This window comes from Trichomycterus rosablanca, chromosome 18, assembly GCF_030014385.1.
Source record: "Trichomycterus rosablanca isolate fTriRos1 chromosome 18, fTriRos1.hap1, whole genome shotgun sequence".
NCBI lineage: Eukaryota > Metazoa > Chordata > Actinopteri > Siluriformes > Trichomycteridae > Trichomycterus > Trichomycterus rosablanca.
The window spans coordinates 24,944,866-24,969,835 of record NC_086005.1 but is presented as its reverse complement, the minus strand read 5'-3'; the positions used below and the strand labels follow the sequence as shown (position 1 = coordinate 24,969,835).

The window sequence follows — 24,970 nt, the reverse complement described above, 5'->3', positions numbered from 1 at the left end:
AGACTGTTGTTAAATGCAAATGAGCATCTCAACGGCTCATGTTGGCACATGGCACTAATCACCTCATGTTTTAATCTGCTTTAGCATCATCGTGGTGACCACCCAATAACATCATGTCATCGCAATTAACAGCATCTTCAATTACTTGTACAATTAACCTGCATATAATTATCATCGTCTCCATCAAAGTGAAGCAGGGAGGTTGTGGGTTATGACATGCTAAGCGTCTCTGCCAACCTTCACACCATTTCTAATTTAGAGCATTAGGCAATTAGAACTGATTTAATAGACACGTCATTTTGCCTTTAAACAGACCGGCACATATTTATGTCACCAATTATATACAACACGTATCACCATATTAGGGTAAAAAATTGATCTATTCATGTATGTTCTAATAAATACATGTTTTTTGGGGTGCTTGGGTGGCGCTGTGAACTATTACGCTAGTCCACCAACACTGAGATCTGGATTCGAATCTCAACTGCGCTACTGGCTGGCCAGGCATCTACACAGACATGATTGGCAAAGTCCGGGGAAGGGTGGAACAAAGCACTGCAATGCATTGGCACCCTGTCCAGGGTATTTCTGCCCTGAGCCCAGTGTTTCCCATTAGATCCAGACCTGCCATAACCCTGACCAGGATAAAACAGTTTATGAAAATGAAAAGAACATAGTTTTGATGCAATATAGTACAATCTACTTAATAATAATCCACACAATTTAAAGGACCTGCTGGCAATATCCTGGTACCAGATCCACATGTCCCATGGAATTCATGTCTCTGCAAGTCAGAGCTGTTTTGACAGCATATTAAATGGGTGGTCATACTGTTTTGACACACTGTGTGAACATTATGAACAAAAGTATGTAGACACCTCTCCTTATTATTCACATAGAAGACATTCTAGTAGGTGAATTCTGTTAGGCTCTCCTACAAGAGGAATACTGTTATAGCCATGACGTTTGAGGAGTTCACATAGTTTTGAAACTGGATGTCCAAGAAGCTTATGGTCAGGTGTCCACATATGTTTGGACATATAGTATCATAGTCACCTGCCAAAGTGATTGATAATTAGTTACCCATTAGTGGCAAATTTTACCCACATCTGCCAGGTGGATAAGTGTTTATTTCATGTAACTCTAAACACTCTCACAAATGCACACTGTCACATGCACACTTACACACCTTGTAAGTTGTCTTAAGCTGAGTTTGCTTCTGTAACTGGGCCAGGTAGCCGTCAGAGCTGGTCCTACGAATAGCATTCATGCCAAGTTCAGTTCTGTCACTCGATAGCCCAGTGTCGCTGGCTTCGGGCATGCCTATAGGGGGCAGCACTGGATAGGTACCACCATATGTTTGGAGTGCATCTCCATCTTCATTCTCTAGATGAATGCCAGGAACATTTAATGTTGAGTTTGCTTCAACTGATGGCCATTTTTGAGCAACTCTGAAAAAGAGATAAGTCTAGTTTTACCTGGACTGGGGTGATATTAAATTTGATAAGAAAATTAGTACCACAATTTAACAAATGCCTGGTTTGTTTTTGTTAGTGCTTTGGAAAGCAACCTGAAATACACTTTAAAACGATTGGAGCATTTACTTTAATCAACAGTTTAAAAGAAAACAAGGGTGCGAGTAAAAGAAAAGCTAGTAGATAAAAAGACACAATTTATGTTTGACAGCTGACACCAGGATGTTGCAGAATATCTTGGGTGGTGTAGTCCTTATGTGCTTAAGTGGCTCAGTCAAGGTGGTCAAGGTGCCAGCACAAATTAGGAGAGAGGAGCTTGGTCCTACGTATATGCCATAACTCTAAGTATGAATCTTACACTGGCTGGTGTAAAGATGCAGCCACTGGCTTCACACACGTCAGGGGGATTTGTGTTAGCCCGCGGTCCTCCTCAGCCAGTGTGGGAGTAGTGTGGTGGCCTAGGGGATGCCACAATACACAGGGAAATTAAGCATATACAAATTGGGTTCAAAGAGGGGGAAAAAAAACTCAAATTGATTTCTTTCCATAAATTTATCTACACTGAGTTTATGAGGAATGGCTCAATGAAAATGTAAAGTATCTACAAGCTGGATAATAGATTAAAAGATGTCCTGCAGCATAGCATTATAAATGCTATAAATGAAAGAAATTAAGAACTGAATTACACAGCATAAATGTCTTTTTAGCACATTGCACAACGCACCTGAAAGGTTAACTGATATAAATGCCCAAGAGTGACTTTCAAATTTGCACTGTTTCGCTAAAGTGCCTTTTTGCGAAGGCTTTGGTCGTCTGTTTAGAAGGAAGCATTAACCAGGCTTTAAGGCAAGGTCACACCACATATTCGTTGGCAGAATTTCACTAACAAATTATCCTAATTAACTTTTACGAAGTGTGTTCTTCTGCAGCAGAGTAGATTGCAGTTTGTCGGCATGATGATAGAGCATTATACCCGACTATAAACTATTCCCCAGAAATGTTGCAAAAGAATCCATTGCCAGTCAGAATCTAGATGATTACACAACAATGGTGCCACAGAGCAACACTGCTGCAGAGGTCCTGGTTCGATCCTCAATTTAGTCACGATCAGTGAGGAGTTTTGTTTTTTGTTTGTTTGGACTAACCTGACACTGCTTTTATTTGTCTCCCATGTGCTCTCCGATGCACTGAGGGCCACAGCATCATCTACAGAGTGATGAAGGCTTCTGGGGTAACTAGACCCTATGAGAGGAGAGTTATACCCCTTGAGAAATGGTTTAGCAGGTTTGCTCAGGGTGTTGAGGTTGATGTTAGGGTTAATGGTTGGAGCTAAAGACCGATTGGAGATGCTGCCAGAATCAGATGATGTCCATGATTGCTGATCGTCCATTAAAACCCATTTTTCCACAGCCTGATTCAGGTGATCTCCAGACCTGGATCTGATGGCTGATGGGTTCTTCTGGTTGTCGATTTGGTGAAACTAGGCAAGATTAAGAAAAAGCACTTCAGATTCAAACTTAAATTATAGCATACACGTATTAGTTATTAGTTTGCATGTATTGTGATACACTTGAAATGACCTTTAACTAGCTTTTCCAAGATGATTCAATAAAAAAAAAAAATGAATGAAATAATTTCAATAAATATGATCAGGATGCAAAAGATACTGATTTAAAATAAAAAATAGAGGCTACCAGTCTATGTGTAATTTAATCGAATTGAAATTCTAATAATTAATTCTGTGATGAGTGCTTTGAGAACGACGTGAAGCATAACTTAAAACCTTTGAGGACAGGAGCAAAAACATTCCATCCCATTGTGCAAAAACATTTCCATTTAATACAGCAACCTGGCTACTGTTGCCCTGAGGAGGATCCAGGCGTCTAGATGACGAGATTTGCTGTAGGCCTGGCAATGCACAACGCTCAGCCACACATTATTCGGTGAGGTTTGCGGCTGTGTCGCAGCATGTAATGCCTCTGATTTAGCCAACACCAGCTTTCCCCATTCTAATGGGAAAATATTTACTCTCCTCTGCCTGCCAGCATTAGGGTGACCGCTCAAGTGCTCAAAATAATGATGCTTCTCCATTCCCCCTCTCTCTGCTGCACGGGCTCCTTTTCAAGACGTTTCAGAGGCTCCATTGTGCCTGAACAACTCTATCAGAAATTGCGTCCATCACAGTGAAAATGAAATGTGGGGTGACAGTGTGCCCACTGTGCAGACATTTTCATCTTAAGAGAAAGCCCTTGCTGACAGTTAGGCATTAGGGCAATGGATTGTGCCAAGCAGCCTTACCTATATCCACCGAAAGAGACAAAGAGGGCGAAAGTGACAGAGGCATAGACGAAATCAATAAAATAAACAGGAGTGAAGGGTCCTACCTTCAGTTTTGGAGTTTTTTGTATCCATATCGGCTCTGGGTCTTGGGAGTTATCTGGGCTTCCTAGGTTGTCAGTGCTTGCCGTGTCCTCAGCAGACTGTTGGCAGTAAAAAACAAGGCGGGCAGTAAAAAAAAGGTACAGATAGATAAGAAAGTATCTAGTAAATAATTAATATATACAGAATAAGATGAAAAACACCATGTAAGATGGAAAACACTAGTGATGTATATATACAATATCTTCAAAAGTCACTAGTCTGCAGATATCACAGTCAAATTGTGCTATACTTCCTTTACAGTTGATGTGTGTATTGAAGTGTGTGAATAATCAGTAATTGCAACACATTGGGTTAATGCTGAAGAATTTTAGGCAATACAGCCACATTCATCCTCATTAATCTAAAAAAAAAGAGATCTCTAGCATTTTTACTTACTAATTTAACAATATTCATACATTGTGTATCTTAAAAATGGGACAATCATTTAGACAATCAACATTAACTATAAAGAAGACATAACATAGTGCTTCTTCACAAGAAAAAGTAAATATAAGAAACATACATGTGTCCTAAACAAAACACACGATGTATTTTCTTTAATTTGTCATATACTATGTAAGATAAACTACTTAAGCAGTGCAGTTTCCTTTATGGGTCTCTGACACGTTTTGGAAGGCTATTGATCCCTTCTACCACAGTCCTTCCAGAGCAGTTTGAGGATAATTACATCAATTCCCTCCCTTCATTTTGTTCAATGCACCCATTCAGGCAGAGCATATTTGCTGCTAATACTGTAATGAAAATCATTTAATAAACTTGGAGTCACTTTGGCTGCTAAGGACAATCCGCCCTGATCAATGCTATTGACAGCGTGAAGAGTCTCCGAATGAATGTGGTTAATTCTAAAAGCTCAAACAGAGGAAGGTCGAAGGAGAGCATGGTGTAGTGAGTGGATTGAGTTGTAACATATCCATCAATAAGCAGTCAGCCACGCTGGCCTGTCTGTTCCCCTGAAAGGCCAGAAATGCAGAGAGCACAACTCAGAATCGCCAAGAAGAGCAGCATTTCATCAGCTTCATAATGAAAAAAAAATGCTGAAAATAAAAAAAGCTCTTTTAAACTTGTTTTAAATTATTTGAACAATGTTTTTTGCATGGAATTGGACATTTCGGTTATAAGAAAGTGGCTTCCTGTAGCATTGTAACCATAGGTAAATTTGATAATGATAATGCTTTGCACATTCAGCCACATATAATACAGCAATTCATCTCATTCGCTGTTCTTTAGAAGTTGAGTTAGGTAAAAGCTAAAAGGAAATAAATTGGATTGAATTGTCATGTCCAATCCCTGTCTGTGAAAGATTTAGCATTTTCTCTTTGTGCTTGTGCAGGTTTTGCACAGGTATTCCGGTTTTCTTTTACCTCCTAAAACTTGCTGAAGAGGGACTGGTTACTCTAAATTACCCATAGGTATGAGAAAAAAGTGTATTTAATTATTTATTTAATTATGACAGAGGTTGTTTAATAAGGGCATATCAGGACAATTACATTTTTACGGGCACATCCAACCATTTTTAGGGGCACATCCAACCCCAACCTCATGTATTTGTGTCACTGTGTATGGTGAACCTACCTGTGTTCTGTGCACTGCCGCCATTGTGCAGCAACAGGTGATGTGTGAAAGGCAGACATCACAGCCCTGCACTTGCTGGCCTCTCAGTGGCAGCAGGCCACAGCTTCTGCCCGAGCTACTGCCCTTGCCTTTTGTCCACAATTTTAATAATCTCAATCAAATTGAGAAAATGATCAAACAAAATTGCATTTGAGCTTCATAAGCTGTGTAATATCTATTCTGTTAAATTGGGGGTCCATAATTGCCTTTTGGCGAGAGATGAGGCAACAACAAAGTCAGACGATCTGAGCTTGCCATTTTCCTCAAGACTGAGAAACACAGCTTTTGCAATGAGGACTTCAAAGGCTTGCAGTTCTTGAATTGCATTTGGTTGCTATTGTGGCCGCCCAGGCAATCTTGATTAGGTGTTTACACTGAGGCAGGGTGTACAGTGGCAGAGAGCCATGGATCCACGGTCTAGAGCTATTAAGAGATTGTACATTATGTTCCTGGCTTTGAAGTGAGGGTCTGGGAGATGACGAGGGACTCTGGCTGAGTGCAATGGCAGAAGATTGCTCTGCTACTTCTGTCTTTATCAAAGGAGCCTCTGCACGGCCTCAGCTACGCTCCCCCACTTGCAGCCACAAAGTTGGCGCGTTATGAGATTGTGTACATTTAATAACATGGCTAATTGTCAGGACTAAGAAGGCAATCAAAGAGCAAATGTGGGCTTTTTTAGAAAAAAAGGGATAACAACATATGCAAAGAAGGCTAGATAATGATGTTGAAACTAATTTGATTGGATTCTTAATCTGCCTTTGAAAGAAAAAAAGAAAAAGAAAAAACGGAATCAAGGGCAAATAACAATATAAGATCAGATAGATAGATATATAAAATTGGCAACATGGGGCCTTCTGATCTTTCTTTTAGATTATATAAAACCAAATGAAAAGAAACAACCAAAAATCTGAGCGTCGCTTTTTTAAAAAAAGAAAGAAAAATGGACAATAATTTCTCATTGCACAAGTCAGTCTTTATTATGGGTTTGGATGATAAAATCAGTTAAATAAAAGGGCTTTAGACCATCCCAACTTCTGTCCACAGTATATCTCATCTACTAGAATAAGGAATAGGTACAATCAGTGTAGCGTTTATGGAGAAAAGCCCTCGCTCTGTTTACCATGTCACAATGCTAACAGCTCTTTACTATGCTAATGCTGCTGACATGAGACATTAAGGTGGACATGGGCTCAGATGGGCCAGCAAAGGCCTGAAATGTTGCAAATCCTCATATGGCGCATTGCACAGACAGGCTAAGGATGCCAATTACACGGCAGGGCCAGGTGCACTGATAGCTAAGAGCCTATTGGTAACCATGCCTCTCTGATGTTCTTAATAGCTACTGTTGTGCAGATCAACTAATAATAGGCACTACATAGCCAGACATGCTTCTTTTTTTTTTCTTTTCTGCTCCCACTGTCTGCCAAATTAATTTCCGAGCCACAGCTAGATTAGGCTGCTTATTCCTTTTTATTCGAGGTCCACAACAAAAGCAAGGTCACTTATACATTCAGATTTTTAAAAAGAGCAATGATACAGGTCAGGTTGTATCAAATATGGCAGGCTTACTGAACAGAAATAATTTGGACAGCTGCTTCTAATAAGCTGGGCTCAAAACATCTCTTTAAAAAGTATAAGAAGGTTTACACTGTCACTAATAATTAGACTAGAAGGTCAACAGCTTGATGTTTATTATGTAAAACGAGGAAAAAATTGCTCTGGTTTAAAGTCGAGGGGGTTGTCTCCTTCAAGAGCTGTGCTAACGACTGGATCCACAAGTAAAATGTGGACGTGATCGGACCTGATTTTGTATACTGATAATACTGATGTCCTCCATCTGATCTCTAAACATTCTACTTGGTGGAACTGGTAGATCAACCAAATGTGTTAGTTTTCTGGCACAGATTTAACCTTTTAGCATAGTCTGCATATTCTGATAAGGTCAGGACTTCAGAGGGGCCATTCCAAAACTACATTTTTTACCAATAGCTAGTTTTGACTATGAGTATTTTGAGCTACTGACCTGTTACATTACAAAGTCATAAGACCTCCTGACTGATGGTTTGATCACCAAAAGGCTTTTATGTCCATGTAAGTAGCAACAACAAAATGTAGTCAAGCTTTAAGATGCAGATTTTAGTGCATGGACTTTTAATACATACAGTGTATCACAAAAGTGAGTACACCCCTCACATTTCTGCAGATATTTAAGTATATCTTTTCATGGGACAACACTGACAAAATGACACTTTGACACAATGAAAAGTAGTCTGTGTGCAGCTTATACAACAGTGTAAATTTATTCTTCCCTCAAAATAACTCAATATACAGCCATTAATGTCTAAACCACTGGCAACAAAAGTGAGTACACCCCTAAGAGACTACACCCCTAAATGTCCAAATTGAGCACTGCTTGTCATTTTCCCTCCAAAATGTCATGTGATTTGTTAGTGTTACTAGGTCTCAGGTGTGCATAGGGAGCAGGTGTGTTCAATTTAGTAGTACAGCTCTCACACTCTCTCATACTGGTCACTGAAAGTTCCAACATGGCACCTCATGGCAAAGAACTCTCTGAGGATCATAAAAGACGAATTGTTGCGCTACATGAAGATGGCCAAGGCTACAAGAAGATTGCCAACACCCTGAAACTGAGCTGCAGCACAGTGGCCAAGATCATCCAGCGTTTTAAAAGAGCAGGGTCCACTCAGAACAGACCTCGCGTTGGTCGTCCAAAGAAGCTGAGTGCACGTGCTCAGCGTCACATCCAACTGCTGTCTTTGAAAGATAGGCGCAGGAGTGCTGTCAGCATTGCTGCAGAGATTGAAAAGGTGGGGGGTCAGCCTGTCAGTGCTCAGACCATACGCCGCACACTACATCAAATTGGTCTGCATGGCTGTCACCCCAGAAGGAAGCCTCTTCTGAAGTCTCTACACAAGAAAGCCCGCAAACAGTTTGCTGAAGACATGTCAACAAAGGACATGGATTACTGGAACCATGTCCTATGGTCTGATGAGACCAAGATTAATTTGTTTGGTTCAGATGGTCTCAAGCATGTGTGGCGGCAATCAGGTGAGGAGTACAAAGATAAGTGTGTCATGCCTACAGTCAAGCATGGTGGTGGGAATGCCATGGTCTGGGGCTGCATGAGTGCAGCAGGTGTTGGGGAGTTACATTTCATTGAGGGACACATGAACTCCAATATGTACTGTGAAATACTGAAGCAGAGCATGATCCCCTCCCTCCGGAAACTGGGTCGCAGGGCAGTGTTCCAGCATGATAATGACCCCAAACACGCCTCTAAGACGACCACTGCTTTATTGAAGAGGCTGAGGGTAAAGGTGATGGACTGGCCAAGCATGTCTCCAGACCTAAACCCAATAGAACATCTTTGGGGCATCCTCAAGCGGAAGGTGGAGGAGCGCAAAGTCTCGAATATCCGCCAGCTCCGTGATGTCGTCATGGAGGAGTGGAAAAGCATTCCAGTGGCAACCTGTGAAGCTCTGGTAAACTCCATGCCCAGGAGAGTTAAGGCAGTTCTGGGAAATAATGGTGGCCACACAAAATATTGACACTTCAGGAACTTTCACTAAGGGGTGTACTCACTTTTGTTGCCGGTGGTTTAGACATTAATGGCTGTATATTGAGTTATTTTGAGGGAAGAATAAATTTACACTGTTATATAAGCTGCACACAGACGACTTTTCATTGTGTCATTTTGTCAGTGTTGTCCCATGAAAAGATATACTTAAATATCTGCAGAAATGTGAGGGGTGTACTCACTTTTGTGATACACTGTAGCAGAATTTGTTTTGACCATTCTGGTCATCTGTGCTTTTTAATTGGTGTAGTCAAATTTGTCGTGTTTACATGGAAAAGTTGAATGACATGTTTATGTGTCGTACACTGATGAGCCAAAACACTATGACCACCCTCAAAGACAAAAATGACACTGCCTACGTCATAACAATCATGCCATGGTGATGAATATATTATGATGAATATTCTGGCCTTATTGTGATTACTTATAGCACATGTGTTGAATGCAGCAGATATGGACAGGCATAAAGACATGGGCGCCTTCGATAAGGGCAAAATTGTTATCATTATAGTAAGTACCCACAGACAGTGATCCAAAGAGGGACCGTCAAACCACAGACAGGTTGTTAGGTGGCCAAGAATCACTGATGCTAGTGGAGAATTACAGCCAGCCTAACTGCTGCAGACCAACAGAAGGGCTGTTGTGACTTAAATTGCAGTTCATTTTAATACTTATATTCAATATATACATACAGTTGTGACTAATACAGTGCAAACTATTAAGGGGACCTTGCTCAGGGGTCCAACATTGGCAGCAACCTTATTTTTACTAGTCCAGTATCTTAACCACTAAGCAACCACTGCCACTAACACAACCAGTTAATACTGGTAATGTGATTAATGTGGCACCGCACACGGTGCATCAAACCAGTCAAAATGCTCATGCTAACACCAGTTGTTTTCCTAGGGAGGAGGAGCATCAGGTACTATTCACAATTCACCCAACAACATACAGACATGCTGGTAATTTCCTGGCACCAGATATCACAGTGCATCTTATGGAGTCCCTGTCTTATTGATGGACCAACAGAGGGGAGACTAAAGCTCAAACTGCAGATCATTTTCATTCTGGTGGTGAGGTGAATGTGTCACAACACACAATGCATCAAACCCCATTGTGTATGGTGCTGCATAGTCGCAGGCCATTCAAAGTCTCATTGTTTACCCACTAAGGTAGTAGCAGCTTATAGATAATCAATGACTGTGCATACCAGATAGGTTTACCTAATATAATGCTTGTTAGATGTTAATTCATATATTATCCTGTTTCATAAAACTGTTTACATAAATAGATTTTTCAAAACAAGTAGGTCTTAACTACTTTTCTAACATTAAAGGTATACATTTATAAGTGTATAACATTTGAAATACAACAGTAACAATTTACTTCCTATGCCATGTTTTAATAATAATTGATTGTTAGCCTTTGAGGACAATAAAATCAGTCTGTTCAGACAACCATAAAAACATGAAGAAAGGAAATAGACTGAGACTAAGTGCTGTGTTATTGCAGCCCCTAGTGGCTAACTAAGAAAATACAGTCGGCACCGGATTAGTTTATTCTTTCACTCATTTTCTTTTACAGTAAACGCTCCATTCCTGTCAAATTTTAGTGGATTACTTGGTGAATTAAATAAACCCTGAGCACACCAGCTGTCCATCTTATGGCAATTTTACTATGGGCAATTTAGAGAAGCAAATATAATGTGGACAGAAACTGGGGATAAGAGTTTAAACTCAGCAACACCAACACTATCGCCCACCTTTACAACCCAGTGAAGGAAGATATGCATGCTGAACAAAGTTTTCTAATTTATAATATTGATGATGTCATAAGAGCACCACAGTGGCACATCAGGTAGTGAGAACTGAACAGCTCCAGAGTCCTGGAAACCTGGGCAAACCTCGCCTTCATGTGTTTGCATATTACTGAGTTTTCTTGAAGTATTCTCGTTTCCTCCCACCTTCCTAAAACCTGCGGTATGTTAAATAGCTCCATTAAATTGCCCCTAGTTGTGAGTATTTAAGTGAATGTGTCAGTGTAAGTCTGCACAGGATTAGCCCCCTGTTCAGGGTGTATGCCCATCTTGCACTCAGTGTTTGTAGACCCACTTTAACTGTGATCAGGAAAAAGCAATGTTAATGTTTAATAAAAATCTACATACCTGATTTGCATCATCGGCCTTCCGTCCTCTTTGCTCGAATGCCTTCAGATAAGACCCCTGTTTACGTCGGTTCATTCCTAAGGTTGTTATATTGCGCTCCACTATATCCTCTGTTGGCCTTGATGCTTGAAATTTTCGAGAACGGCTCTTCTGAGAAGTTAGCAAATTTACCTTTACAGCCTTGTCTGAATTTGAAAGTGGGCGGCTCTCTGGGGCCATATATGAACTTTGTAACACCTGTGGCAACGTGTTTTGGTCCTGTTGTGAATGTAAATGAAAGGACATCAATGGTTGCCTTGGCTGAAGAGCATCCATCTCTGCTGTAGAAGAATGGTTGACCAGAACGTATTTGTGTGAGTCTTCTGTGTGGTTAAGACTGTCTTCCAGTTCATCACTGGAGTCAAAGGAAATATCTGAGCGCAGAATCTCAGCATCTTCCAGCTTTTCTCTATGTTCTGGGTTGTGGAGCTGGTCGTCATATTTATCGTTAGGCCTTTGCCTGAAATGGAAAAAAAGCAGAGTAGTTTTCTATATAAAATACTAAAATATTTGAAATGACATAGTCATTCATTAATACTATGGCCATTAATTTTATGTAACTTTTTTTGGATTCAGGAATTTAAAGACAATTTAAACTTAAGGACAATTCCTTTCCACTGTGCACTAGATATTATATTACACCTTTTACAACTAATTAAATAATTAAAATTTTTAATTTAAGACTTTAGTAAAGCAGTATGTGGTTTGTAACATCCTCCACATATTCAAAACACTTTCACACTGCCACCACCATGTTTTACTGTTGGTATGATGTTCCAATTAAGGGATGCTGTGTTGGCTTTAAGTTAATGTTCTTTCATTTGAAGATAATGTTGCTCACTGTATAACTTTACGAAATAACATGATGTGATGTTTAGATTTAACATGACTGGCTGTAATCAAACATGGGTGTCTAATCTAATTGAACCCAAATATCAATAAACACATTTTACACAGAGCCCATTGGTGTTGGATAAATATTATAAATAATAAATATTAATAAATTAAATGATTATTGCATTACTGTTTTTGTGAGTACATGCCTACCATTGTTTATATAAAATTTTGTATAAAGGTCTGAAGCAATAAAATCTGAATTAAATCCTTGTATTTAACAAAACAGAACAAAATTCAATAATGTTGTTACCTGACTTGGTAATATTAGCTAGACAGCTTACAATGATATTTGGTACACAAATTACAGATGAGGTAGTCTGACAATGTAATAATTCTACAAACTTCATGCATGTGTGTAAATACTGCAAAAGCTGTGTTTTAACCAAAATAAAAACCAAAATAAAATAAGTTAGGCCATATGAAAAAATAGATCGAGCATGTCATGTAGAACAGTGTTCACAGCCCCTGATCACTAAGGGTTCACAATTCTTCAGTCCACAATTGGGGTATAGTTTTGGAAATGGCAGATTCAAGGGTATAAAATAGGCTAAAATTACTACCTAATGTGCTCCTTGCATCACTGGATGAAAAGATCTCATTAAAATAATTAGAAGAGTGCCTCTTTGTTGCACTGCTCTGAATGCTACAAGATGCTCTTCACTTCTCATGATGCCAAATACAGTGCTGGCGAGGCATACAACTCTTCAGGCAACGAGGGCGAAGGGGGCAGAGAATGACTCGGTAATGATTTGGCTAAAATGAGCTTGAGAATGCAGGGTGGGCCCACAGCTGTGGAAGCTCCTTAACATACGAAAACCCACTCAAAGCTTTTCAAAACACAGACAAACAAAATGAAACCCGGACGAAGCCTGCGCAGCACTGATCTGATCTGATGCTTTTTAAGGAGCGAGTGGGACCCCTACCGGCCAAACACGACATTACAGAGGAACCTAAAACAAAAATAAAGAGAACACCCAAATTGTATCTACATAAGTAAATAACAGCTCACACAAGCTTACAGAACAAGACTCAAATAATGTAAAAATCATCAGACCTTGGTTGCAATACTTCTTAAAAAGTCATTGCTAACAGCTTAATAAACTCAAGTATACAACTATAAACTCTTCATAGACAAACCATTCCAAAATCTCAAACTATATATAGGATTCATGAACAAACCAATTCCCTTAAAGCAAAATAAAAGTAAATAAACACAGTTCTGAAATCTAGTTTAAAGTATTCCCCAGTGCAGGCTGTTAGAATGGCATAAAAAAAAAAAACAAGCAAATATGTGATATTAAGGTGTCCACATATTTTTGTATTTGTGTATATGAGGTTTTTTTTTTTTTCAGATACTATGTAAGCAACCATTAATTAAAGTATTCAGAATTTACTGATGTACAATAACGTGCCATTTTTTGCCATTTTCAGTAATTATGTATGCTGTCATCATTAAATTTGGCACATTCAAGTGTTAAGTGGCTCTTCTCTGATTAATATGGCTAAAATGTGAAACAAATGTGAGGATGGAGGACTTGAGACAGATAATACAACACATCAGATTCCAGCATCTGGGTTTTGACACCCAACAATGGCTTCCCATTAAAAAACCCACAAAGAAATCTGTTGTTTTTAATGGGTTTGAAAATGAGGCTTTATTGTGATAACCTCATGTGGAATAAAATTTAATCTCCTTCAAATGATGGCTGTTACATGAAAAGTGCCCAAATTAGAGGGCTTTTAAATGAGCTAAAATACACCGTAGCCTACCATCATTTTCAAAGACTGTCATTATCTATTAGACAAGTGAACAAAAGCTTTTAATCATCACCATTATGCTGCTGGATGGCTCATCATAAAAAGATCTCGTTGTGAGAATGATCTAGTCCACGCCTGGCATCACCAGTGTTTACTCTGCATGTTTTCCGAGAGCCTAATTACTCACATGCAATACTTATGGGGCAATATGATATATTAATACGCTTAAATAATAAACAATCACAAATTACAGCAATTACAAGTTTCAGGCTGTATTTGACAAGCTGTTTTTACTTACAAAATGCATGCTAAAGTAAAATAAAAAAACGCTTTATTTTTTGTAAATGGTTTATCATGATCAGGGTCATGGTGGGTCTGGTGCCACCACAAAACATTAAGCCCAAAATTAGAATATACATCGGCCAAGATGTCAATCCCAGAGTAACAGACACATACACAGGTACTCGTACACTTTAGGGACATTTAGAAAATAAGATACTTACTCAGACATCGAGGAATGAAATGAGTAGAGGGTACAAACTAGAGTATTCAGATGAAACCCACACAGGCAGGACTCAGGGCCACAACTCAAGCCAATCTTTCTCCTCCAACATCATCAGCTGATCTTACAAATGTTTTAATTGAATAGGCACATTTTGCAGCATAGGTGGTCAGTCACTAATAAGATTTTAGTGCTGAATAAGGTTTAACTTAAACTCAGTCCCAAAGCAGTATAGACAAACTTTACAGTTGGTTCTATACATTTTAGATAGTAAAGTTCTTTTAACCTGAGCTATTTGTTCCACTGCTCATAAGTCCAATGGTGAGGTGGTTTACACCACTAAAGCTGATGATGGCTTGTATAGACACAGCTCAAGAGGCTCCAAAAATAGTTTTTCTGTTGGCAATACTTTTAGATGCAGTATGCAGTGACTATTGCAACCTAGAACAATATATTTATGTGCTTTAACAGCACTTGGCTGACACAACTCGGGGAGGGCTGAAATTTGAAGAACTGGATTGGTGGAATGATTACATTCTTCTTCTTCTTTCGGCTTTTTCCCTTTTTTTCAGGGGTCGCCACAGCGAGTCATCCTCATGATCGCTCATTGATTTGGCACAATTTTTACACCGGATGCCCTTCCTGACACAACCCTCCCTAATTTATCCGGGCTTGGGACCGGCACTACAATGCACTAGTGCATCTAGCGGCTAGGTATCTATAGGACAATTCAGTGTTTCCAATTAACCTGGTGGCATGTTTTTGGACTGTGGGAGGAAACCGGAGTACCCGGAGGAAACCCACGCGGACACGGGGAGAACATGCAAACTCCGCACAGAAAGGACCCGGACCGCCCCACCTGGGGATTGAACCCAGGACCTTCTTGTTGTGAGGCGACAGTGCTACCCACTAAGCCACCGTGCCGCCCGGTGGAATGATTACATTAATGTACATGAAAACATGTGAATTTATTATCTGTACTTTACTTAAAAGTCCTCCCACTGCTGTGATGGAGTTAGTCAGTGAGTGGGTGTGCCTTGGTCCTAAAGGTCCAGGGTGTCCCCGGAACCATCATGACCCTGAACAAGATGATGATTTAAATAAAATGAATGGCTGAATGTGAGAGTACCTGGGCAGATACCTGCTTCTGTCTGCAGCTCCATGTTTCATGATGCCACCAGGTTGTGGGTCAGTATTGTGTGGATCGCTGCATTCTTCGAACTCGAAACTCTTAGTGCCCATTTTCTCCTTGGCATCATAAGACGTGTTTCTGTCACTGGTTCCGTGCAGTACTTTCTTCTGAAGCTCCCTCTGATAGGCTTTTTCCTGTAGTAAACTCTCAGTGTCTGACTCCAGGGAATCCCACACATCTGCGCTCTCACTGCTTGGTCTGTTGTACTGGAGCGATTTAGATTTCGTCTTATTGCTGTCGGTTCTGTGTTTTTCTTTATGGCCGGCCAAGCTGATATCCATTTTGGTAGATGTCATGATCTAGTGCTCTCTAACGGAGTTGAAATTCTGTTTAACTATTAACAACAATCCACATGTTTGCGACTACTAGCTAAACTAGCTACGTAATTAGCCAAGTTAACGCTAACCAGCTAGTTTCTTTATTTTAATTCTTTCTTTATTATATTTTATTACACTTCTTAAATGTTCTTAAACTATCCCGAATAAACATTAAAATCGTAAAGAAAATGTTATTTTAAGGATTAAAAACTTCTCACCCAGTTGGACCTTTGTAGCAGGCCTTCGAAATAAAAAAAAAAAAACCGTTGCCATGGTGACACAGACGCGAACACTTCTTCGCACATGCGCACTACGACCGAATGGCTGCCTGGTGTTATGAAATCCTATTTTCCAGCTAATTTTTGCAGACTACATACAAACGAATACGAATCCTTTATTGTCATTGCACATTGTACTTGTACACTTGCACAACGAAATTGGAATACAACCCCCCCTCGGTGCAAGAAAGAACAGCAAACAATAAAAGTATTATATACAAATATAAATATAAAAATATAAAACAGTACTTAAACAAAACAGAAGCAGAACTGAAGCTATTGCAGCTATTGCACATGTCCTATTCAAATTAAATTAAAAGTTGCACATGTCTCATTAAAGTGAATGAAGACCCATTGAATGACGCCTGTTGTGTCACATGTTTGTGTTTAACAGAGCTATGGCCCTGTTGTAAAAACTGTCTCTCAGTCTATTAGTCCTTGTTTTGATTTGTCTGTACCGTCTACCCGAGGGCAGCAGTTCGAACATTCGGTACCCTGGGTGTGTGCTGTCTTTTTTAATTTTGTGTGCCCTCCTGAGACAGCGGGTGCTGTAGAGCTCCTTTAGTGATGGGAGAGGGTGCCCGATGATTTTCTGGGCGGTGTTGATGACCCTCTGTACTGCCTTCTTGTGTGCTGGAGAACCACACAGAGATTCAATAGGTCAGCACACTCTCCACAGAGCAGCGGTAAAAAGCAGTCAGCAGATCTTTCCTCTGGTTGAGCCTTCTGAGGATCCTCAGAAAGTGGAGGTGCTGTTGGGCCCTCTTCACTACCGCCGAGGTGTTAGAATTCCATTGGAGGTCTGCGTCCATATGCACCCCCAGAAACTTGAAGCTGTGTACCCTCTCCACACACTCCCCATTAATCCAGATTGGTTGCAGATCAGACTTCCTCCTTCTGAAGTCTACAATCAGTTCTTTGGTCTTGGAGGTGTTGATGACCAAGTTGTTGTCCGCACACCAGCCCACTAGCCTTTGGACCTCCTCCTTATATGCCGTCTTTTAATGTCTTAAACCTCAATTTAAGACATCGTGTTAGTATAAACAGTGCAAACAAAGCATAAAACATGCTCTATAACTTGTCAGAAAATGCTGAGAGGACATCTGCATTATAGAGTATAGCCAACAATATGTGGCCATCCCTGCTGTACTGTGTTCAGGTGGTTCAGCCACACCTATTGCTCAATTTATGTAAATAAAATGATGTCCTGTTCCAGTAGAAGTCTGCTCCTGTGCATAATAGGTCAATATAACAATGTAGTTTGGTGTAAGGAACCTCCAATTTGGATGAACCGGAACGTTAAATGCAAGACTCTTTCTCTGGCATCAGTGAGACTTTACAAATGAAATAAAATTCCCACAGAGTCTTACGTTTTGTGGAAACAAAGCCCTGGCTGATTATGTTTTTAACTTAAATTTATGTCTTTAAAATGATTTATAATTTTTTTTAATATTAAAAATACTATTTTCTTTGCTACTACTAAGTTAGTTTATAGACCATGTAACCTGATCTAAGCAAATTTTAGACAAGCAAAGAAATACAGGCATTGAAACAATCCTGGCCAAAAAGGGAAAGATAAGAAAGCCTCCAATTATGGGTTTCTAACTTTGTAAACAGTTTAACTATATAGGACATAATTGTCAAATATTTTGTGCTTAGTAAGACAGGTCTGGACGGCAGTCAAGCAGTGGCTCAGGGGTGACACACTGAAATAGCCATACAGGTAAATTTCTAGTCATTTAGGGGGGAAAGGGCCGGTTACTGATGTCACAAGCACACACTGTACCTTGGCAAACTGGTTTTACAGGCTGCAGCATTTAACAGCTGAAAGATAATGGGAACCTGATAACTTACCTATGTACACTGTACCATTGGTCAGGAAGTAAGATTCATACACCGAGTAATAAATAATGTAATTCTCTGCAAACAGACCAGTCCTTAAATTAAAGGGTGTGAAATTTCCTGTGAAGTGTTCCAGTGCTGCCTTCCAAAAATGATAAATTTTATTTGCGTTTTACAACACATTATGCACGTGTATAATTTGTGGCATGATCGGCGTGGTGTAGTTAATAAATAAATAAAAAGTATTTAAAGAAGCAGACAAGACTGGGAAGTAGTTCTCTTTATTAATGTGAAGGCGAAACAAGGCAGTTAAAGGCTTCTGTAGCCTCATGATAAATAGATTTGTGCAACATTCCAGTAAAAAAATCTGTTTTTTGTGATGAGATCCCTAAATCCCTTTTTCCCACTGCAGTCGCTCTGTAGCAGAAAAGCCAAAACACAACCAGCTTTGGAATCCAGCTACAGAGGGCAAATTCAGTAAACTTCAGAGGTAGTGCATGTCGGAAATGGCTTAATCGACCTCCTCGATGGTGGGACCGGAAGATCCACCACCAGGTGCAGCACCAGCGCCAGCTCCTGGGAAACCACCTGGCATACCGTCTGGCATGCCTCCAGCACCCTGGTACAGTTTGGTGATGATTGGGTTGCACACCTTTTCCAGCTCCTTCTGATGATGCTCATACTCCTCTCTCTCAGCAGTCTAAAAGTAAAAAAAATACAAATAGAATCATAAATCAGAAGATTGTGGCAAACAGATTTATTATTATTATTTTTTTTTAATGGGTATCCATTTTACCTGATTCTTGTCAAGCCAGCCGATGACTTCATTGCATTTGTCCAGGATTTTCTGCTTGTCCTCATCGCTGATTTTACCCTTCAGTTTCTCATCCTCCACAGTGGACTTCATGTTAAAAGCATAGGACTCCAGCCCATTCTTGGAAGACACCTTGTCACGTTGTACATCATCCTCAGCCTTGTACTTCTCGGCCTCTTGCACCATGCGTTCGATGTCCTCCTTGCTGAGGCGACCTGAAATGAAGTGCAAGGTCAGCTTTCCCTTTTAATATAAGCTAATCATTTATTGTGCAAGATCGGGTTTGCTTGGCCCAAAATTATACGATTATAGTTCCAATAATGGTCGGCACAAACTACATAAGAACAAGTGTTTTGATGCAACTCACCCTTGTCATTGGTGATGGTGATCTTGTTCTCCTTGCCAGTGCTCTTGTCCGCAGCGGAGACATTCATAATGCCGTTAGCATCAATATCAAAGGTGACCTCAATCTGGGGCACTCCACGAGGTGCAGGTGGGATTCCAGTCAGCTCAAACTTGCCCAGCAGATTGTTGTCCTTGGTCATGGCACGCTCACCTTCATAAACCTTAAAATAAAACATAAAACCTACATTATACCTGATCACCAACAGGTTTTAAACAGTTAAACTAGATAAAACGCTCAGACATCCAAGGAAGGTACTTGGGCCATCTTTGGTCTTTCGACCTCTGGTGGAAACTACGAATGGCAAGGAATAAACTTCATCACAGCGATAACATTACAAGAGATGAACAAGTATTTTATTCCTACCTGAATGAGCACACCAGGCTGGTTGTCAGAGTAGGTGGTGAATGTCTGGGTCTGCTTGGTTGGAATGGTGGTGTTACGCTTGATGAGAACGGTCATGACTCCGCCGGCAGTCTCAATACCGAGAGACAGAGGGGTGACATCTAGCAGCAGCAGATCCTGAACATTTTCGGACTTGTCTCCAGACAGGATGGCAGCCTGGACAGCTGAAAGGTAGGGAAAAACAAATTTAGGGATCTTTGACAAACTGGTTGTTCTCTTGTAATTAAACAAAGTCGCTCAGACATCCAAGGAAGGTACTTGGGCCATCTTTGGTCTTTCGACCTCTGGTGGAAACTACGAATGGCAAGGAATAAACTTCATCATTGCAAATGTTAAACTGGAGTGTTGCTGTGATTGTTTTGACTAACCTGCTCCATAAGCCACAGCCTCATCGGGGTTGATGCTCTTGTTGAGCTCCTTGCCATTGAAGAAGTCCTGAAGAAGCTTCTGGATCTTGGGGATACGAGTAGAGCCACCGACCAGAACAATGTCGTGGATTTGAGCTTTGTCCATCTTGGCATCTCTGAGAGACTTCTCAACTGGGTCCAGGGTTCCACGGAAGAGATCAGCATTGAGCTCCTCAAAGCGAGCTCTGGTGATCGAGGTGTAGAAATCAACACCCTCATACAGGGAGTCGATTTCAATGCTGGCCTGGGTGCTGGAGGACAGGGTGCGCTTGGCACGTTCACAGGCAGTGCGCAGACGGCGAACGGCTCTCTTGTTGTCGCTAATGTCCTTCTTGTGTTTGCGTTTGAACTCGGCAATGAAGTGGTTTACCATGCGGTTATCGAAGTCTTCACCACCCAGGTGAGTGTCACCAGCAGTGGATTTTACCTCAAAGATGCCATCTTCAATTGTAAGGATGGACACATCGAAGGTACCACCACCAAGGTCGAAGATCAGGACATTCCTCTCAGCACCAACCTATAAAAGAGTAGAATGAATTAAAACAGGCCCAAAAACAAGTAAAAAAATGAATAAAACTACAATTTCGCTCAGACATCCAAGGAAGGTACTTGGGCCATCTTTGGTCTTTCGACCTCTGGTGGAAACTACGAATGGCAAGGAATAAACTTCATCACAGCGAAATCTTAAGACAGCAAGTAGATCAAACATCAAGTTAAACCAACCTTCTTGTCAAGACCATATGCAATGGCAGCAGCGGTGGGCTCGTTGATGATACGCAGAACATTAAGACCAGAGATGGTACCGGCATCTTTGGTGGCTTGACGCTGAGAGTCGTTGAAGTAAGCTGGTACAGTAATTACAGCATTGTTGACCGTCTGGGAAAACAGACGGGACATTAGATAACCCATCCAAATAAAACAAATTACACATGCCTCATTTTATATATACATACTTTTCCGAGGTAGGCTTCGGCAATCTCCTTCATCTTAACCAGCACCATGGAGGAAATCTCCTCAGGGTAGAAGTTCTTAGTCTCTCCTTTGTACTCCACTTCCACTTTAGGGCGTCCGCCATCACTGATCACCTGAAATGGCCAGTGCTTCATGTCAGACTGAACCACAGAATCTTCAAACCTTCTGCCAATCAGTCGCTTGGCATCTGTAATAGAACAGTCAAAATCAAGTTCAGTACATGCACAGTAGATTTCTACATATACAGGGTGGGCCATTTATATGGATACACCTAAATAAAATGGGAATGGTTGGTGATATTAACTTCCTGTTTGTGGCACATTAGTATATGGGAGGGGAAAAACTTTTCAAGATGGGTGGTGACCATGGCGGCCATTTTGGATCCAACTTTAGTTTTTTCAATGGGAAGAGGGTCATGTGACATCAAACTTATTGAGAATTTCACAAGAAAAACAATGGTGTGCTTGGTTTTAACATAACTTTATTCTTTCATGAGTTATTTACAAGCTTCTCTTTGTTTACAGCCATTGACATGTCGCAGAGGTTAACACGTGAGGAGCGGATAGAAATTGTGTTGATGTCTGGTGAACGCAGTACCCGGGTCATTGCAGCAGATTTCAATGCAAGACACCCTACGAGACCACCCAGCTCCCATGCTACAGTTAGCAAACTGCTTGCCAAGTTTCGTGAAACTGGTTCAGTGTTGGATTTGCCAAAATGTGGACGCATGAAAACTGTCACTAATGAAGAAACATCAGTGGCTGTCCTAGCTTCATTCAGCAAGAGCCGACAGCGTAGCACTCGCCGCATGTCACTGGAGAGTGGCATCAGTCGAACATCCCTTCGGCGGATATTAGCTACTCACAAATGGCACCCTTACAAACTCCAGCTGCTGCAGCATCTCAACGAGGATGACCCAGATCGGCGCACTGAATTTGCAGAATGGGCAAAACAAAAATTGGAACAGGACCCTCAGTTTACACAGAACATTTTGTTCAGTGATGAGGCAAACTTTTATGTGAATGGTGAAGTTAACAAACAAAACCACCGCTATTGGTCTGACACTAACCCACATTGGATAGATCCCTCCAAGACTGTTGGAACACAAAAATTGATATGATATTGTTATGGTGTGGTATATGGGGTACAAAGATAGTGGGGCCATTCTTCATCAATGGAAACCTGAAGGCCACTGGATATTTGAAATTGCTACATGATGCGTTTCCCTCTTTATGCACTGAAGCTGGCACGTTCCCTGAGTTTTTCCAGCAAGATGGTGCACCACCACATTATGGGTGTCGGGTCCGAGCATTCCTAGATGAACAGTTTCCTGGAAAGTGGATTGGTCGTCGTGGGCCAGTTGAATGGCCCCCAAGGTCTCCTGATCTGACCCCCTTAGACTTTTATCTTTGGGGTCATCTGAAGGCAATTGTCTATGCTGTGAAGATACGAGATGTGCAGCACCTTAAACTACGGATACTGGAAGCCTGTGCTAGCATTTCTTCTGCGGTGTTGCTATCAGTGTGTGAAGAGTGGGAGAAGAGGGTTGCATTGACAATCCAACACAATGGGCAGCACTTTGAACACATTTGATAAGTGGTCAGAAACTTGTAAATAACTCATGAAAGAATAAAGTTACGTTAAAATCAAGCACACCATTGTTTTTCTTGTGAAATTCTCAACAAGTTTGATGTGTCACATGACCCTCTTCCCATTGAAAAAACCTAAAGTTGGATCCAAAATGGCCACCATGGTCACCACCCATCTTGAAAAGTTTTCCCCCTCCCATATACTAATGTGCCACAAACAGGAAGTTAATATCACCAACCATTCCCATTTTATTTAGGTGTATCCATATAAATGGCCCACCCTGTACATATATATTACCCATCATCCAGGATAAGTTAACACAAGGAAAAGCCATACCATCCGACAAAGGCCATCAATAATACTAAATAGATCAGTATTTTTACCTGGTAAAACAATCCTATCGTATGCTAATATTTCGTTAGTGAGTTACTAAGAGTTCTAGATCTAGTGAGACTTCAGTACCAAAAATCAGCAGCTAAATTAGGCATCATAAATCACTTTGAAATTACTGGCAGGTTAACACCAAGAGTTTTGAACCTGCTTTCTTTGTATAATAACGCCACGTCAGATTTGATATTCACGGCAGGGTGTTATGGTAGTTTTATTGTATTACTGTCTTGTATTTACACACATACATGGGTGTCTTTCTTTGAGAAAATCAATGATTATTTCTGCATTGCATCGAGTTTCTTTTAACGTACTGGGCATATGCAGACTTGCTTTAATACTTAACTTAGTATAATATATAATATACATACATAACTTGGTTTAACAACTTAGTATATCACATTACATAACTCATCTACAATTTTAATTCTAGAAGACTTACATTTTTTATATGACACTACATTTATTTTATTTATTCAATTACATACTGTGTACAACATTACTTGTGTACTTTAATTCTTTGTACTTTTTGCTTTAATGTACCTGGATTTGCTGTAATAACCAACTTTCCCTATGGGTTTAATAAAGTTAGTTATCTATCTATCTATCTATCCATCTATCCATCTAATTCACAAAAAAATTTCCATTTCTTATGTTTCAAAAATTACATGTTCAAGACACTATACTCACCAAAGATTGTGTTGGTGGGGTTCATGGCCACTTGGTTCTTGGCTGCATCACCAATCAACCTTTCAGAGTCGGTGAAGGCGACGTAGCTTGGTGTGGTTCTGTTTCCTTGGTCATTGGCAATAATTTCAACTTTGCCATGCTGAAAGACACCAACGCATGAGTAGGTGGTCCCCAGGTCGATGCCAACGGCTGGTCCCTTAGACATCTTGTCTGAAATACAAAAGATTCAAATAAATGTAGTTAGAAAGAGCTATTAAGACTTGTAAAGTAAGAAGTGATATCAATGATATCAATGACTCAGACAAGCGACAAACAAAATGGAAGCCCGCAGCGGAAACGATGAGGGACCACGTGGTCGGGCCTTCTCGAACAATCTGGTAGTTCGTCCCAGCAGGGCAAAAATGACTTTTTTAAACAAAAGAGCTTTTAAATTTAATTTAATATAATATTCATAGCTAGATTATACAGTCATCACAGTGGAAATAAAGTGGAATTTGATTTTGGCCTTGTACAACATTTCTCAGTGCTACTAAAATTAAAGCTAACCAGGGTTAAACAAAATGTACATGTATTTTACGAAAAATAAGTCGAATCGAATTTTTCAGTGAAAATCGATTATCGAAAATGATTTGCATTGAGAATAATTAGCTACACATATTCAAAGACAAAGACCGGTAGCTAAAACGATAATCATTACATTTGAATAAGGCATCCGTTAGTAATTATGTTAAACATGGCAAGTAAGTAAAAATACGTTTACATACAGAAGTATAAAATAAGTCGTTATTTTAGGATAGTACCATTTATGCAAATTAGGCCCTAGCACACAACGGTCACACAAGCAACCGAAAGAATTACTACATCAGAACCCTACACCTTTAAAAAATTAAAAAAACAAAAACGCAAAAATGGTAGAAAACTACTACAACATAAAAGTACATTATAATATTTCTTAAACTTACCAAGTTTTATGTAGCAAAGCGGATGGAAGTTGCAGATACTCTGAGGAGGTGCCGGCCTAACCTCGATGCTGAACAGAGAAAGAAAGAACGTTCCAGAAGACGTTTATATTACCGGTATCTTACCCAATCACATTCATGGAAACTCAGACTCACACAGTCAAAACCAATACCAGCCCTCAATAGTTCTTTGTCCCCTCCCCACACAATACACTCAATCTGATTGGC

At 40.2% G+C, this 24,970-nt stretch overlaps 2 protein-coding genes and 3 non-coding genes across 9 annotated transcripts in view; all 5 read right to left on the bottom strand.

The window, feature by feature from the left end:
• Window positions 1–16,235, bottom strand: part of jhy (junctional cadherin complex regulator) — a 29,217-nt gene extending 12,982 nt beyond the window's left edge. For 3 of the 5 annotated variants that reach the window (XR_010015287.1, XM_063014455.1, XM_063014456.1), the window contains exons 1-5: window positions 15,616–16,191; window positions 11,291–11,789; window positions 3,860–3,955; window positions 2,621–2,955; window positions 1,190–1,451 (exon numbers count right to left, since the gene is read on the bottom strand). Coding sequence is in view for 2 of the 5 variants with exons in the window: in XM_063014455.1 (XP_062870525.1) it covers window positions 1,190–1,451; window positions 2,621–2,955; window positions 3,860–3,955; window positions 11,291–11,789; window positions 15,616–15,974 (1,551 nt within the window). In the remaining 3 variants the exon portion in view is untranslated. Of the gene's footprint in view, window positions 1–1,189; window positions 1,452–2,620; window positions 2,956–3,859; window positions 3,956–11,290; window positions 11,790–15,615; window positions 16,192–16,213 lie in introns of those variants that run through there. The other 2 variants (XR_010015285.1, XR_010015286.1) reach the window with 2 other exon arrangements.
• A 2,145-nt stretch (window positions 16,236–18,380) lies between these two features.
• hspa8 (heat shock protein 8) lies at window positions 18,381–24,844 on the bottom strand. The gene is made up of 9 exons (XM_063014565.1): window positions 24,746–24,844; window positions 23,784–23,993; window positions 21,098–21,303; window positions 20,868–21,020; window positions 20,106–20,661; window positions 19,699–19,901; window positions 19,297–19,495; window positions 18,912–19,144; window positions 18,381–18,815 (listed from the first exon to the last, which is right to left on the bottom strand). The coding sequence occupies exons 2-9, from the start codon at window positions 23,986–23,988 to the stop codon at window positions 18,627–18,629; spliced, it is 1,944 nt and encodes a 647-aa protein (XP_062870635.1). The 5' UTR covers window positions 23,989–23,993; window positions 24,746–24,844; the 3' UTR covers window positions 18,381–18,626.
• On the bottom strand, window positions 19,566–19,661 carry LOC134332981 (small nucleolar RNA SNORD14). Its single transcript, XR_010015328.1, has one exon. It is a non-coding gene; the product is annotated as a small nucleolar RNA SNORD14 (small nucleolar RNA).
• Window positions 19,971–20,066, bottom strand: LOC134332980 (small nucleolar RNA SNORD14). The gene has a single exon (XR_010015327.1). It is a non-coding gene; the product is annotated as a small nucleolar RNA SNORD14 (small nucleolar RNA).
• Window positions 20,729–20,824, bottom strand: LOC134332979 (small nucleolar RNA SNORD14). The gene has a single exon (XR_010015326.1). It is a non-coding gene; the product is annotated as a small nucleolar RNA SNORD14 (small nucleolar RNA).
• Window positions 24,845–24,970: the final 126 nt, after the last annotated feature.

Bases quoted from the DNA above. Each gene is read 5' to 3' on its own strand.
- hspa8 (XM_063014565.1), bottom strand. From the start codon at position 23,988: ATGTCTAAGGGACCAGCCGTTGGCATCGACCTGGGGACCACCTACTCA. The intron at 21,304-23,783 runs GTGAGTATAGTG...GTTCTATTACAG, and splicing joins CCCCACCAACACAATCTTTG to ATGCCAAGCGACTGATTGGC. The intron at 19,145-19,296 runs GTGAGTTGCATC...ACTTCATTTCAG, and splicing joins CACCATCACCAATGACAAGG to GTCGCCTCAGCAAGGAGGAC.